Raw genomic sequence first — 16,253 nt, 5'->3', positions numbered from 1 at the left:
CTGCCTGACTCCTGAAGTTCAAGGCATTTGTTTGGAATCCTCTAGGAACAGATTCCAAAAACCCTGTTCAAGTGTCTTACACAAGGGTGCGGTACAGCAGGCATCTAGCACAAGACACCTGCAGCCAGAGCTGGCATGCCTGGGTTTGACTTCGGGCTCCACTTCTGCCTTCAGTTTCCTACTAGTAGCATGCACCCCGGGAAACACAGTACACAATGGTTCCAGTACTGGAACCCGGGCCAACCCTACGGGAAACCAGGACTGCAATGCAGGTCCCCAGCTTTTGTCATAGACACTTGCAAGGTGAATCACTGGATGGGAATAAATTGAAAAAATAAAACACAATCTTGGGAAAAAAACACACACACAGAGATGTATTCTTTAAATCACCTCTAGATTATCTATAGGATCTAAGGGCACATAAACGTTATTCGAGTAGCTGTTGGTCCACTTTGTTAGGGAGAGAACACAAGACATCCGCCTGAATTCAGAAGCCAGCCCAGAAGGCAGCACAGCCCCAGCCCTGAGGTCGCAGGCGGCCGTGGTACCTTTCCATCTCGGTGCACCACAGGATGTCCTCCTTCTCGTTCATGAAGACAGGAAAGTGCTGGTCTTTGCCCTGCTTAATGGAGTTGGACCTGGTAGTGATGGTCCTCACTTTGCTGAACTAGAGGAGAGAGGAAGAGGTTCAACACATGTTGTGCAGACCAACACTGCCCAGCCGTGGGCCATCCAGACCAGGTGGGTCCACCAGGCAGGAGCCTCCTCCTTTGGGGTGCTTCAATCCACCCTGGCAGTCTACCCGAGAACTGGTTCTTCCAGAGGGGCACTAATAACTTCACAGGCAAGAAGTCACCACATTACTCGGGCTCAGATGCTCCCTGGGGGATCATCAAGCTCAAGGGCTAGAAGCTGCTGCCAGCCACTCACCCACACACAACAGATTTCTCCCAGGAAATGGGGCCTCCTCACCAGGTGAGGATGCTCTGCCTTTACAGTGGGTCCTGGTCAAACGTTTACAAGTGTGACAGGAGCAGGCAGCCGCCAGCAGTTATAATGACCTGCAACCTTCACCAAGGCATTCAGTTCGGTAACAGCTGCGATTCCTGACTACAGCTTGTTGCCAATGCTAGCCCTGAGAGACAGCAGGCAATGCAGCATTAATGGTGATCCTGTTACCCACATGGGAGAGACTATGGACATGGCATCCCACTCAGCACATGGGAGTGGACGGTGGCATCTCTGCCTCTTAAGATCCCACAGCAAGGGCCCAACACGGTAGCCTAACGGCCAAAGTCCTGGTTTGGCATGCACCAGGATCCCATACGGGCACTGGTTCTAGTCCCAGCAGCTCCACTTCCCACCTGGCTCCCCGATTGTGGCCTGGGAAAGCAGGTGAGGACAGCCCAAACCCTTAGGACCGTGCATCCGCGTGGGAGACCCAGAGGAAACCCTGGGCTCCTAGCTTCAGATTGGTGCAGCTCCGGCAGTTGTGGCCATTTGGGGAGTGAATCATTGGGGAGTGAAGACATTCCTCTCTGTCTCTCCTCTCTGTATATCTGGCTTTCCAATAAAAATAAAAATTATATTAAAAAAAAAAAAAAAAAAGATCCCATAGCAGGAATCCTGGCACACAATCCCAAGTGCCCACTTCCCTCTGCTCACGAAGGAGGCCGGCTGAAGGCCAGCCATCTCCCACTGAGCTTCCTCCCCTGGCCTGTGCTCTGCCCCCAGGGGCACCAGGCTGACCTTGGCTATCCTGCCATGCTCCAGACACTCCTGCAGCTCCAGCTTATCATTCACAGTGGACGCCAATGGCCTGGAGGCAGAAGAAACTTGGATGATGGGGGGACCACAGCCAGGTAACCCCTTAGCAGTCATCTGACTCCCCAAGCAGGTAGACAGCCCCCGAGTCGAGCACATAAATCAGCATAAGCGTCTTTAAAGTATCCCAACACAAACATACACTGTAGCCTTCCAGTCACAAATCACTAAGCATTAAACCTCAAAGGCAAACTCCAAGTGGTCTCACACTACCAACAGGCAGGCAGCACTCATCCCGAGGGGAGTAAGAGTGTCTTCTAAATATGTAAGTTTGGAAAGCTGTCCCACCACACAGAAGCTTTGGTGGTAGGCAGCTTGATTTATGGGAATTACACACACCCTAAATGTACAGTCAAAACATAGCATTCTGTGCATCCCCATAGAGTTCGGTATGACACTGAATACATCCATCCTTCTCAGGGGGGCCACTAGGCAACTGAGGGTCACCTCCAGCAACACAGAAGCCAGAGTTCAACAAAGGGTTCTGCGGCACTCAGTACAGGGGCAGCGTCTATGGCTCCAACTCACTGACACTGAACCCCGAGGTCATCTTAGTGCTGGAACAAGCAGGTGCCAACAGACTTACAGACCCATGGTCACTGGGCTCCAAGGAAACAAAGGGCTCGTGGCTGCTTTTTTCCCAGCGCGCACACACACACACACACATCCTGGAAGCTGTTGGGGGAGACACAGTTCTGGATTGGTTGCCCACTGACCCTTTTCCTCATCATTCCACATGAGATGGGGAGAGACTGACACCTCACGAGAATAGCCAAGAGGGAGAACAAGATGGAGGCCAGGCTGTTGACATTTCCCGGTTACAGGCAAAGAAGGCTACCAAACCATGGGTCCTGAGCTGTAAACTCTGAGCTGTAAACTCTGTTACAACTCCTTTTTCCTTGCGTATGGCTTTAGGGCTGCAATGATTATACTCAAGGAAATGAACTTCCGTAATTCCTAGGAATTAAAATCTGTGTAACTAAAATGAAGAAAGCAGAGCACAGTGTGACTGGAAAAGCCTGGAACTTGCAAGGAGCCTCCCTCCTGCAGCTGGAGGTGGCCTGGCTGGGTGCACCACCCTGTACATCTCAGGAGAACATGAGGTCTGGCTGGCTCTAGACACATCAATGTCAGACTGACAGAGAAGTTGGCAGCATTCAACTCTCCCTATCAAAAAAGGCCCCTAAGCTGTCCACCACCACAGGCTGGCTTCTTGTGCTACACCCCACTCCCTTCCTCCTCCATAAAAAAGCAACCATGAAAAACAAATAAGGCACAACACAAGTCACAGTGCACAGGTCAGCCCTAGAAGGTCCACCTAGCACCCCATCTTGGGCTGGCCCCCTGCAGACCCCCAACCTCCACCAACCCCAGGAGCTCTCACCAACCTGTTCATACCGGGAAGGTTACCCCAGAAGTAGCGGGCCCTGTGTGCAGCTGATACTTCTTTGGCATCAATCATCACAGGGTTAGACTATAAGACAGGAGAGTGGAGGTAAACCAAACAGGGACGTGAGGCAGAGCCAGGTGGAGGCCACACACTAGGGTAGACAGCAGCCCACCTATGACATCTGGGCGGCTATTTGTACTCAAAAGGAACTAAAGGTTTCCTGTTAGCATATACAGCCCCATATAGCTGACAGCTTCCCCACTGGACAGATGCCACTCTAGTGTGACCAGTGGCTGTGACATTACACGCTCCCAGGAGTGTGATGTGCTCATTGTGTACCCAGAGCCTGCAGTGACCCAGGTCCCACAGACTTGGGAGACAGGCTGATGCTCCCCTTTGGCCCACCCTAAAGAATGTCTCTGGCAGCACCAAACCAATTGCCCGTGCATGGCTCAATCCTGACTCCACGCTGAGCTAGCTAGACTCCCAGCACACAGACTCTCCCGGCCCAAGAGGCTGGTACCACTCCTGTTCAGTGGCAGGCCCTCAACCCAAGTCCAACCCCACCACCCCAGCAGCTGGAACTGAGATCCAAATGGGCCTCCAACACTGCTTCTTCCCTCTGCACCCAAACAGGTCTCTTGCAAAGCTGCGCTCACCAGCCCCCAGCTCCATAAGGCGGGTGCCAAACAGGCCCCTTTGCAAAGCTGCGCTCACCAGCCCTCAGCTCCATCAGGCGGGTGAGACAGGGAGCAAGCAGCAGTATAAAGTACAAGCCATTAGTGAGCTGGCCCATCCCAGGATTCTGGCTATACCTCAAGAAATCGCGAGATGTCCCTCTTGTCACTAACGCCCATGGCCACCACATTCTCAAAGAGCCAGAAGAAGGGGCGATCATCTCCCTCCTTGGGCCGTGCGTCATGCAGGAGGCGGTAGAACTCAAAGAAGAGCCGGCCAGTGCCCTCTGAGAGTGGGAAGAGAAAGCCATCAGCTGGCTGGCTGTGTCACACAGTGGCGTGGCTCGGGCGCAGGAAGGCAAGGAAAGACCGGGGCACTGGGAGGAGCTGTACCAGGGCACAAACACCTAAGGAGGAACCCCAAGTGCTGAAGCTCGGGCTGGAGCGAGGGGAAAGCACCTACCATAGAGTCCTTTGCGGGCAGGGTTGACGATAGAGAGGTCATTGCAGGGACTGCCCCCAATCACCAGGTCAAATGGGCCCCATTCTTGGATCTGGAAGGATAGGGACAGAGGTAGAAAGGAAATCATCTACAAATCTGGCAAAAGTTTTTTGGCAGGGGATGGGGGGAATGGCCACTTTGCAAGAGCACTGCCCTCACCATACCCCCAGGCAAGAGAAGGTCTTGCAGGATATCTACTCTCGGCTCCCTTGGTGCACAAGGACCAAACTGGGTCACCAGGGGAGAAGGGGCCAGTAAGGGACACAGCACATGCCAAGCAACCAAGGAGCCACTTGGCAAGAAGGCACACCAGGTGGTGTCCGATGTTCTGGGCACCTGGGGCCAGTGTGTGGGCCATCTGATTGCCCTCCAAGTGTCCTTCAGCTTCCAGAGGACCTACAGTTGCCACAGCCAGATCCAGCCAAGTGCAAGGTCAGAGTCATGCTCAGTAAATGGAAGCTGGGACGCCTCCTGCCACAATCACCAGAGACCTTCTCCCTGACCCAAAGCTCTCTACTAGCAAGGGTCCTCCAATCAGTCCAGGGACCCAGTTGAAGCCCCCAATGGAAGCTCCCTAGTCCCCATGTTAATCTGACCATTTTCCTATCAAGACAAGGAGAAAAAAACGAAAGATGGAGGACAAGAGACTGGGGGGCTAAAGGGTGAAGAGAAGCAGCAGTTAAGCAAATGAAGGAGGTGGGGCTGGTCGCAGGAGCTGGGTACCCAGGGCAGGGGAGGTGGGAGATGCCCACAGCAGACTTACGTGCTTTTGCGTGACGCTGCGGACATCGCCAACGTACATTATCTTCCCCTGGTGCCGCACCATGCCCACGGTGATGGAGTCCTCACACACCTCTGAGGCAATGTAGCGGTCTACCTGGATGCCCAAGTCCTTCAGCACCAGGAGCCCTGTGCCAGCCAGAAGAATGCCCCATCACTTGGGGCCAGCACCTTGGCACCCTGCTTTGGCAGGTGACCCCTCTAGCCAGCCAGTCACACACCCGTGTGGTCAGCTGCCATGCCAAGTACTGCCTAGGACGCTTAAGTTCTTGCTCCATCAAACTGGAATACTAATGTGGATGCGAATGGTGTGCCACTCCTAGTCCGGTCTATCTGGAAAGTAGCTGAAGCCAGTAAGACTGACCAGACAGGAGGAAGGTCCAGGGAAAACAGCTGTGGACTTCTGCAGTGATCTTTCCTTTGCTGTTCCCGTCTGCTGCCTTCTAGACCCACCAAAATGCCACCACCCTAAGGTTTCATCAGTGTGGTCCCCCACCCCTGAACCACCTACCCTTCTGCTGGCTGTCCCCAGCACTTTGCTCCCTTGCCACCTCATCAGAAACCCTTTTTAGAAACTGTAAGTGGGGGGGGAGGGTTGGGGGAAATCCCAGTACCTATAAAACTATGTCACATAATACAGTGTAATTAATAAAAAAATAAATAAATTTAATTAAAAAAAAAAAAAAAGAAACTGTAAGTGATCTTCAGAACAGACAAGCGGACCTTGTTGCTGGATTTCCCCCTCCATTTTTCTCATGGTCCGGCCTTCCTGACCATGGACCCTTCCCATCAGTGCCTCCTGAACCAAGGCAAGGAAACCACAGAATGGAGGGCAAGGACCTCAGGAGGAACCACTTCTGCTGCTCCTTACAGGTCTCCCCACCAAGCTGCTTCTCAGGGCCTCCTACGTGTGCTATGACATGGTTAGGCCTCAAGGTTCTAGCCTGGGCAAGCACAGCTGTATGTGAATTCCTTCAGGTCACAGAACAGTGGCACTGGACTAATAAGACAACACCTGGCCAGGAAGGTCATACCCACCTATACACTCTGACCAAGGGCCCCACATGCAGGTGGCCCATCTGCGCCTGATGGGATGTGCCCAGGCGGACAGGTGGCTTCTCAGCAGGGCTTGCTGGTAGTACTCAGGCCACCTGAGGAAATTGTGCTTCCCAGTGACCCAACATGTCCTAAAAGGCATTCCCAAGGAGCTGATGGCCTAAGACTGTGAAAACGAGTGTATTATAAGGGTGCTTGTCACAGCGCTACTGCTAGTGATGTAGTGATGATAACAGAAAATAACCCAATGGGGTCAGGGAAATAGACTGTGGTCCACAGTGTTTACAAACCAAGAGGGCAGTTCTATGTTAGCTGCAGTTAGAAAGCAGTAATACAATAAAGGACAAGGCAAGTTACAAGACATGCATTACTCTTGTTTAGATCAACACATACCCACATGGGCACAGAAAAGACTACTAATGGACACACAGGAATACACTAATGGCAAAATGATGGGAGACTTGGTCTGCAACTCTCGTTTATAATCAAAACAGAGTTCCACAGAGTTTTGGTCTCAAGTTTGTTCTTTGCGGTTTTGTGACAACCTCCCATTACACCCTCACCTGACCTGCTTGGAAGCTCCTTCAGTGTAGAACCCCCTACACACTGAGCTACCTGAGGAGGGGGTGGGGTTCACTTTTTTTGTTTTCTGGGCTAACCCCAGATACAAAAGATTTAACTCTCACACAGCTGTGGTGCTAATCATCTCCCTCCAGGGGAGACCGGCAGCCACTTATTTGTGCCACTCACCTGTAGCAATTCCATCAAAGAGAGACAGCACACGGATGGGCTTCCTCTTTTCAGCTGGGACAGGCGGGTAAACCTTCGGAGGGTCCTAAGTAATGGGTCCCAACAGGTCAGGCAATGCCTGGCAGTGCCCCCTGGATCCCAGCCCCAGGATGGCCCTCCCAGAGGCTCTGGGCAGCTTCTCTCTAGACCTGCACACCACCAGAAGCGCCTTGGCCAGGGCTGGGCAGAGGGTCAAGGGCAGCCCAGGCCCGGCACTCACAAATTCCTGGTCGTGGTTATTGGCGAAGAACATCTGAAGCCGGGAAGGCCAGTCGTCCCGCCGCCGCAGCAGCCCGTAGGTGCCCTTGTGCCCGCACATGTAGCAGTTCCAGGGGTCTTCCTTAATGGCTGCCTGTGCAGCCCCAGGCCCCACCAAGAGGTCCACACATTCCACACAGAAGCACCTGGAAGGAGGCCCAGCCAGCTCAGGGGAGCTCCCCACCTTGATCCTCCCAGGGAGCATCCCGGAGGGAGGCCCTTGGCCTCCAGGCTGAAGGCCAAGTGGAGCCTCACCTGCAGCAGTTGTTGTTCCCACACATGAGCACCTCGCGCCCCCCGCAGCAGATGGTGCAGTAGGACTGATAACCGTCGTCATCGTACTGGTACGCGCACTCCAGGAAACAGTTCTGCAAGAGCAGTGGAGAGGGTAAGCACACACTGGGACCAGGGCAGGCTCTCAGTCCTGGCTTTTTGGACTTGACTCAGCCCAGCAGACATGACCCTGCGACCTCACTACCCACCCAGCCAGCATCAGGCCTGAAGCACAGAGCTGGGATGGGAATGCATTCTCTCCCTACACAACTGTGCTAAGCAGAACCCTGGAGGGACCCTACAGCACAGCTCAAGGGAGCTGTCCACCATCACCTTGGTCCTTGTGCAGCTCTGGGCCTTTTCTTCCAGGGCCACCCCTCAATCAAACTGCCTCATTCCTGCCTCTCTGCTGGTCACCCCATTTACACTAGTGATGGTGACATTGTAAGCCCTGGTCTTGGTTTCATCAGGTAGGTTAAAAGCTGAAATCTAAATGAGAAACTTGAAGAGGCAAGAAAAACAAAGCAAGCCCAAACTGTAAAACCCAAAGGCCCACATGATCAGGACCCCAAGACGCCTGCATCATGCCTGCTACCCCCTACATGGACACAGAGGCACGGGAGCCAGCAGCCAAGGCTTAGGGTTCCCCTCACATCACTCTGGCAGGTGGCTCTCATACCTTGCAGTTTTGGCACATTCCTCCAATGAAGAGAGGGTGTTCCAGAGTGACATTGAGGCTCCCACAAGAAATGCAAATGTCTGCAAGGCAGGTGGGTTCAGTCAGCATCAGAGAGGGGTACCTACACCCACCCCAGGCCAGAGCTCAACTCTGGAAGGAAGGGTTGGACAAGCTGGATGAACACCCAGTGAGGGGGTCCATTCCTCTGTTGGAGGAGCAATGCTAGCCACAGGCACAGGATGCCTGTGCCCGACAACAGACTTTGGATGTGGGCTACTTGGAAGGCATTTTAGAGACCAATTTCAGTCCTGGTCTCCTGTCCCAATCCTTCCAGGCTGAGGCCCCAAGCCAGATCACCACCACCACTAGGCCAAGGGAGAGAGATTTCAGAGAAGCCACGCGAAAAAAAAAAAAAAAGGACAGGCAAGAAGCCATCTTTAAGACAGTTCAATCAAGTCCACTCTTCTCTGGCCAAGGGCCATCCCAAAGCCCATGCCAGGAAGGCCAAGTGGTGGCATCTGGGAGATAAGACTTTGTGCAGCAGGCTGGAGGTGGAGCACAAGGCAGGGCCAGCTGCGGCCCCCCAAAAACAGATGCCTGGGGCCCAGGTGTCCTGTTCTGCCAACCTTCCTAGACCTCGCGGCCCTAGCAGACTCACCCTCTATGTTTCGGCACTTCTGCCGCACTTCGTATACCAGCCGCTCTGCAAGTGAGAATGGCATCAGAGGTGGCCAATGGGCTGCACCTGCTCCACAAGCACCCACCTCTCCCACAGCCAGGCCCACTACCTCGTGTGCGCTCATCAATAATCTCCTTGACCTTGGGCTTCTCTGTTGTGCTCTTCCGGGGCTTTTTGGCTGGCGGGGGTGGGGCATAGGCGGCTGCCTCAGGCTCCACCCACATGTCCGTGTAAACTTCTTTGTAGGGGTTTTTCTCCTCTGCAGAAAGCACCAGACCACCGAGTCAGGGCAACATGGGGCATGAGGGAGTGCTCCTACTGTACCCACAACAGGAGGCAGCACAGTGCCCCACTCCTGGGGCAGCCTGGGCCCCAGAGCAGCGGGGTGTCTGATCCCAATATACAGGACCTGAGCATTTCCACCCAGCTTGGCTTCCTGAGCCCTGGCATGGGTCTGCCAGGCCAGCAAGGCTCCCAAAGGCTGGGTGGGCACCCACATTTACCTTCTGGTGGCTCTAGACCCTTGGGGCCAGAAGGCTGGAACCCCCCAAGGGCCCACTCGATCATCTGCTTGTTTTGCACCTCCACAGCCTTGGCAGTGTCACTCTCATCGTTGTCATGGCAGGCTGGGAAGAGCTTGCCTGCGCGGCTGCTTGCCACCTACAGAACAGGTTGGAGCAGTGTCAGTGCAAGCTGGAAGGCTGGAGGGCAGGTGAGGCTGGTCAGGGAGGTTAGGCTGAAACACGGACTGAGAGCCCTGAGGATGGGCATGGGGAGAGTGGGGAGGCGATCTGAGGAGGGAGGCCAGGAGTGGCTACACTGCCCAGGTTGCAGCTCAGGGATGTGGCCTCCAGCCTTCAGTGACTCTTGCTGCCTGGGCTGCCCCCTGTGCTGGAGCCCCAGAAGGCACTCACCTGCAGGACCTCATAGATGGCTTTACGATACATAGGCTGCTTATTGTAGGTGGCCTGGTGGAAGGCGCTGCAGAATGAGCTCAGTGGCATCAGCTTCTCAACGCACACCTGCAGGGACCACGGGTTCCCATTGGCCCTCAGTCCCCTTGGCTCAGGCACCCACACCACACCACACCACACCACCTCGCAACTGCCTAGGGCTGGGAGACCATAAGAGCCAGGATGGCTCTCGGGTAAATAACTTCCTCCAGTGCAAAGCAGGGGTTCTGCCAGAACCCAGTGGGAAGCCTCTAGCACAGGCTCTCCCGAGGGGGCACCTGGCCCAGGCCTAGGCTTCACACAGAGCAGGGTGGCTAGAGCCCACTTCTACCACCCCAGCCACAACCACAGGGCCCCGGGACCCCTTCCCGACCACCCATAGGGCAACCCTCCAAAACTCACCACTGAGAACTTGCCGTCTCCGAACCACATGACCCAGCGGGTCCCCTCAGCTGCTCGGCTCCGGCCCGTCATCCACCAGGACACTATGCGGCCTGGCCACCAGGAGAAGCCCCGCAGTTTCCCCCACACCAGCTCCCCAATGCCAAAGCCCCGGCCGTCCTGGAGCCCCAAGGAGCAGAAATCATTATGCGGTGGTCACGAGGCCCTGCCACCCTGATCCCCCCGGAGCAACCCCAGCCCTGGGCATCTCGGGGGCAGGACAGCCGGGAGCAAGCTCCATTTTCAGGGAGCGAGACAGAGCAAAACTGGGGTGACAAAGAGGCTGGGGGTCAGATGGAGAGAGTGAGCGGCCAGCGGGAGGTGGAGAGAGGAGAGCAGGACGGGAGGATCTGGCAATGGAAGGCCCCCAGAACAGAGCTGCACAAAGCTGGTGAGGAAGCCGCTCACCTCGTACTCCGGCTCGTCATCGGCCGATTTGGTAGCATTCTTGTCCCCAGCATCAGCACCCACAGGCTCAGGTGTGGTGGCCACAGTGGGGGACGCGGGGTCGGTGGGCTGCTGTACAGCAGGAGGGCTGGCCTCCTCCACCTTCTGAGCATCCCCAGAGCCCTGGTTTTCCTCGACAGCATTCATTACTGCAATGACCTTGGCTTTCTTCTCAGCCTAGGGGAAGAAGTAGGTACCTTGACCTCTCCAGGAACTAGTCAGACCACCCAGGGCTCAACCTATCAGGGGCCTGCAGACAGTGACAGAGGTAAAAGACCCGAGAGAAAAGTGCTTCTTCCCTCATCAACCCTACCAGCCTGCCACTGGGGAGGGAAAGATTTCAAGTCAGGTGAACACATAAAGTTGAACACACAAACACCAACTTGAATACATGAAGGGCCTGGGCTCCAGCCCTGCTCCCTGGCCTAGCCTTCCCCAGCTTGGTCGGGGTCTCCAACATGGCACTAATCATTTGGGCAATCACTGGTTGCGGCCTCTCTTTTTCCCAGACAGGACCAGATCCTAAGGTCTTTCTCCATACATTCCCTAAGTGAATGCCTCCCTCCCCTTCTACTCCTGGTCTCCAGGCAGTTCTACCTTAGCACACCTATCACTGCTCCAAATCCCAGAAGAGCCTCCCCCCTACCCAGTCAAACACCAAAACTCCCCGCTCCTGAGCTCAGCTGCCAGCCAGGTGCCCCTGGAGGTCCCTGGGGATTAGGCCCGCTCACAGCCTGAGGCTGGTGCAGTGCCTCAACTGGCTACTCCTTTGCCCTGCAGCACCAGCATCTCTTATGGGCACTAGGCCATGTCCCTGCTTATGGCCTGGAAAAGCAGTGGAGGATGGCCCAAGTTCTGGGGACCCTACAACTGTGTGGGAGACCCAGGAGAAGTGGCTAGCTTCACATCAGCTCAACTCCAGCCACTGGGGCTACTTGGTGAATAAACTAGCGGATGAAAGATCTTCGTCTCTGTAAACCTGCCTTTCCAATAAAATGAATAAAGAAAGAAGCCCTTGCTAACAGTTGAGAACCGCTCAATCTCATCTCTGCCTCATCTGGACTAGTTCGCACTGCCCTTGACTTCCCAACTGAGTCAGTTTCCACCCACCAAACTTCATGGACTCCCACACGCACTGAGCGCGAACCCATTCTCAAGAGAACAGGGTTTCAGCAAGAAACCTGGGGTCTAAGAAAGAGCTCTGGACGCAAAGAGCGACCACCTGGCATTGCTGCCCGAGATCTGTGGTCACGCTTGGAGCAGTTCCTTCCTTCCGATTGCTCCAACCTAAAGAAGCAATGGAACTGAAGGACTTCAGGTCATCTTTCCTGTCCCGGCTTAAGAACCTAGGGTCACCACAGGGGGCAGCAGGATGGCAGACTTTGGGCTGCTTCGTGGTCAGTTGCTCCTGATGAGGCCTAGGATCGTAGTTTTAGTTATCTGACTCAACAGACTCTAAAATGGGAGAACATGCCTTCCACCCCAGCCCCCAAACAGCTGGGAAAATGAGCTCCTGGATGGCAGCCGGGGAGGAGCAGACGCACAGGGCGATTGCTCAGCCTGCCTCAGTCCCACTCGCACCTGCCCGCCCTTTCCTTCCATCAATTAACCATAACCTCCTGCCCCACCACGACGGTACCCGGTGGGAATTTCCACCTCCAGTCCTGGAAGTCAGCTGCACCAGCCCACTCCTTCCACCCCCTGGGGATCCGCAAACTTGAGGCAGGACACCATCCTAGACTAGTGTGCTGCCTCGGGTTTCCCAAAGGCCCTGTGCAGCTGGCTATAGGTCCTTCAGCCAGGACCAGGTATGCAGGTGGCAACGGGAAGAGGGGGGCAGACGAAGCCCTGGGGCAAGGCTTGCTCCTCTCCAGTCTCCCCAAGTCTGGGAGTGGTGATGGACAACACCATCATCATTCCCCCACTCCCCCTTTGTCTCTCTTCTCCACGCCTGAAAACTCTCCTTCCCCCACAACTTTCCAAAGCCTGTCAGCTGCTGCTGCTGATAGGTGCCCAACATCCAACCCACTCCACACAGAATGAGCGCCTGGCCCACCGCAGCTGGCGGAGGAGGAAGGGGCCTCCACGGATGGGCAGCAGGGGTGAGGGAAGGAGGAAGGGGTGGGTGAGCAGCAGGAGGCCGAGAGAAGGGGAAGAAGGGGCCAAGCCGGGCTGGTGGGGGAGGGGCTCATTAGAATAGTCCAGAGCAGTGGCAGAACGCACCCTCCTTTCCAGACTCACTTTTCCCATCTTGCGCCTTGGCAAACAATAGGAGGAAGAAGGGTTAACTCTGGCTCTGGCTTTAGGGCACAAAGTTCCCCACCCCTGAGGGGCCGGGAGACCAGGAGGGATCTACAAGGGGAACCACACCATCCCCCACTACCGCCAACCCAAGCAGACCACTTGGGCTAGTTTGTCCCGCCCAGGAAAGCCATGGGTTACTGCTGACTAGTGCCTCCCAGTCCAGTTCCATCTCCCCAGGCAGCTGTCGCGCCTCTGCCTCCCCAGCCACTCAGCCTTCCCATTCCAAAGGTCAGAGGGCTGAGCGCCACCGCCTCCCAGCCCACGCGGCCTTGAGCCATCACAGACCAACAGACCCGGGCCGGACTGCCCCCCAAGGGCCCCTGTCAGGGTGGCAATGCCCCCTCCCACTTCATCTGGCCAAGTGCCTGGAGACTCCCAGGAACTCGCGAGAGGGTTGTCCCTCTCCAGAAGCTACAAGCTGCCAGGGCCCCGAGGACAGCGCAATCCTCCAGCCAGAACATAGGTCAACAGGACTTGCCAAGCGCCCGTCTGCTAGCAACTTGGCCCAACCTACTTCACCAACTCCACCGGACGGGGCTCCCTGCTCCCCAGCCTGAGCCACCACGGCCAGGCCCCCACCCCGTCCCGTCACTACTCCAGTCCCTGGGAGCGCCAGGTGCCACTGGAATCCGGCAATAGTGGGGCCTGGGCCTCCTGCTCTGGGACTCGGTGGGACGGCACCGGACCAGCACCTCCACTACTCGGCCGGCGGGGACGCAGCCGCCGGGCCAGCAGGCACACTTGACTCTTTTCAAGCGGGGGGGGGGGGGAGCTGAGAGATCCTCCCCCAGTCGGCTGGCTGACCGCCTCCCCGCCCCCGGTCTCCCCAGGGCTCCGTCCAGGAACCTACCCATAAGGCCAGGTGCAACCCCTCTGCGGTCCGGCTCAGGTGTGAGCCCCGGCCCTGAAGCTCTCTAAGTAGCTGCCCGTCTTGGGGGAGGGGAAGGGGGCGCTGGGGCTGGGGGCGGAGGGGGCCACAGTGAGGGGGAGGGGGCGCTGGGGGGGAGGGAGGGAACATTTTCTTTGTCTAGAACTCCAGGTCACGTGGGTCCCGCTGAAGAGCCTGGTTGGCTGCGTGCGGGCCGGGGGAGGGGGCCGGCCCTCCGACGCTGGCGCTGGGCCAGCCCCTCTCTCCAGTCCGAGGGGCGCGGGGGCCGGGGGGCGAGGCCGGCCTCCTCCTGTTCCCAGGGCCCCGCCCTGGTCAGGCCGCGGGGAGCGCCCCCTCCTGCGGGGCCGGCCCGGGCCGCCCTGCCCCCTCTCCCCAACTCTGTAGGCACTGAGCCCGGGACGGGGGGCCAGGGGGGCCAGGGGGGCGCCGGGGCAGCCGGCCCGGACGGGCTGCGCTCTCAACTGCGGGGCCCGTAGAGAACCAAGCTCCCGGAGGAAGAAAACCGGAGATTTCCGACGGCCTGCGGGCGCCTGCAGAAAGTTGTTAAAAGTGAGTTCCTTAAGAAGCACAACCAAAAGAAATAAAAGGGAGGAAATAGAAAAAGCTCACAGATAAAGAGACGCAGGACGCGAGAAAGGCTGCGTGCAGACGAGGCCGGGGACCGACTGCGCGTGGAGGGGACCACGGGCAACCACAGGTGGTTGGGGGGGTGCGGGCTCTGAAACTTGCCGGCCACATGTCTGGGGGAGCCTCCGGTCGCTCAGGGTTTTCCTGGAATTTCTCGTTTGTAAGGGTGGGGGCGTGGTGGAGGTGGGTAGGGCGTAGGGCGCAGGTTCTAGCATCCAGCAGGTCCTTCAGTCCAGGCGGAAACATTAGCAGCCCAGGCAGACAAGCCCGCCTCGCAGGAGCCTCCAGGTGCAGCCCCCGCCGGCACTTGCAGGCTCCCACCCCAGGGCAGACCCGAGGTCGCACCCCACAGCCCTGCTGGGATGGGCTAGGGCATCAGATAAGCTATAGGCTGTGCCCTCAAGGAGTCGTAAGATTCCACTAGACTTGGACTGATATGAAAAGAGCATTGAAAAACACGTGTAAAGATAACTGCCCCCAAACCCCCAGCAGATAGCTTAGGAGACAAAAAATGGGTGGTGTGAATGATAAAAAGGTTAAAGAGGTCAGCGCAGAAACCGGGCCCACAGGATTTATCAGATTTGGGGGCAGGTCGGATGGGTGAGAGATTCAAGCTGGGGAGGAAGGAGGACCTGCCTGCCTCCATTCTCCCTACTGAAGCAAATAAAGGCCAAGAATGAGGGAAGGATGGGGCCTGGAGCCGGCCCTGGGAGAGAGGAAGGTTACAGCGTAAGGCGGGCCTTCTGAGGCCAGGCAAGCAGTGCTTTGGGAAGCTTAGCCTGGTTTCAGTCTGCAGGATGAACCAGAGGAGCTGGGGGCTGTCCCAGGTGCACTTGTCAGAAGAGCCTGAATTCTGGTTCCTCCACCACCACCACCACCACGACCTTGACACAACATACGTAGTCCTGAGAAAGAACTGTTTTCTTGTTTGCCAAACAGGGGCAATGACATCAGCCGCTGGTGCCCAGTGAGACTGGAGACATGAGCTGACTCTCCAGGGGCCTGGCTCCCAGCCACCATCATAGGGGTGTGTCGCAGTTCGAAAAGGTGCTGTGCTCTAAAGCAGAGTCTCGTCCCTTGGGGGTTCAGCACAGCTTTCTGGGGGCATCAGAGCAAGCAAACCATGGAGGGGAACTCCAAACCAGAGGTCCCAGTGAGCACAGAAAACAAGGGGGTGCACGTGCCCTCCAATGCCCCACTGAGGTGCAGCCCCTCCTTCTGCTACAGAGTAGCACTCTGCCTCCCTGGAGTGCCCCTTTGGCCTGCTCCCAGCTTGGAGGACCTAATGAGCTGCTTCTCTTGGGGATGGACCCTCGCCGGCCCATGCTCCACCTCCACCACGGAAGTTTTGGATTCTGACTTAGTAGCCCCTTCCCCATGCTCAGGTGGGTGGCTGGGCACCCAGACGGCTGCTCTCAGTGGCCCTGATGATGCCTACAGCTACCCTGAACCACTTCACCACTTCCTGCCCCTGTCAGATATTTTCCCGTCCCTGAAGATTCAAGTGCTATCTTACCTCTTCCACATAACTTCACAACTTAAGTGAAAGGAAGCCCACCCTCAAAGGTTCCTTCCACCACGTCGACAGCAGCAGCACTGTCCTAGGTTAGACGACCGAGCTGCCTCAATAGAGGTGTGGCTTCTTGGTGGTCAGTGGATACCATCACCCCAAAGCAGAAGAGAAC

At 56.5% G+C, this 16,253-nt stretch overlaps 1 protein-coding gene across 5 annotated transcripts in view; it reads right to left on the bottom strand.

The window, feature by feature from the left end:
• The window catches only part of DNMT3A (DNA methyltransferase 3 alpha), a 69,576-nt gene that overhangs the window by 1,861 nt on the left and 51,462 nt on the right, over positions 1-16,253 (bottom strand). For 4 of the 5 annotated variants that reach the window (XM_058668186.1, XM_058668187.1, XM_058668188.1 and 1 more), the window contains 16 exons: positions 10,710-10,925; positions 10,263-10,421; positions 9,822-9,929; positions 9,411-9,567; positions 9,017-9,166; positions 8,887-8,931; positions 8,229-8,308; positions 7,532-7,644; positions 7,239-7,422; positions 6,980-7,064; positions 5,157-5,302; positions 4,355-4,445; positions 4,030-4,178; positions 3,213-3,298; positions 1,750-1,819; positions 549-667 (listed from right to left, as the gene is read on the bottom strand). In XM_058668186.1, coding sequence (XP_058524169.1) covers positions 549-667; positions 1,750-1,819; positions 3,213-3,298; positions 4,030-4,178; positions 4,355-4,445; positions 5,157-5,302; positions 6,980-7,064; positions 7,239-7,422; positions 7,532-7,644; positions 8,229-8,308; positions 8,887-8,931; positions 9,017-9,166; positions 9,411-9,567; positions 9,822-9,929; positions 10,263-10,421; positions 10,710-10,925 — 1,958 coding nt within the window. Of the gene's footprint in view, positions 1-548; positions 668-1,749; positions 1,820-3,212; positions 3,299-4,029; positions 4,179-4,354; positions 4,446-5,156; positions 5,303-6,979; positions 7,065-7,238; positions 7,423-7,531; positions 7,645-8,228; positions 8,309-8,886; positions 8,932-9,016; positions 9,167-9,410; positions 9,568-9,821; positions 9,930-10,262; positions 10,422-10,709; positions 10,926-13,902; positions 14,055-16,253 lie in introns of those variants that run through there. The other variant, XM_004582642.2, reaches the window with a different exon arrangement.

The sequence above is a fragment of the Ochotona princeps genome, chromosome 8, assembly GCF_030435755.1.
Source record: "Ochotona princeps isolate mOchPri1 chromosome 8, mOchPri1.hap1, whole genome shotgun sequence".
NCBI classification, from domain to species: domain Eukaryota; kingdom Metazoa; phylum Chordata; class Mammalia; order Lagomorpha; family Ochotonidae; genus Ochotona; species Ochotona princeps.
This window is presented reverse-complemented; position numbering and strand designations above follow the sequence as displayed.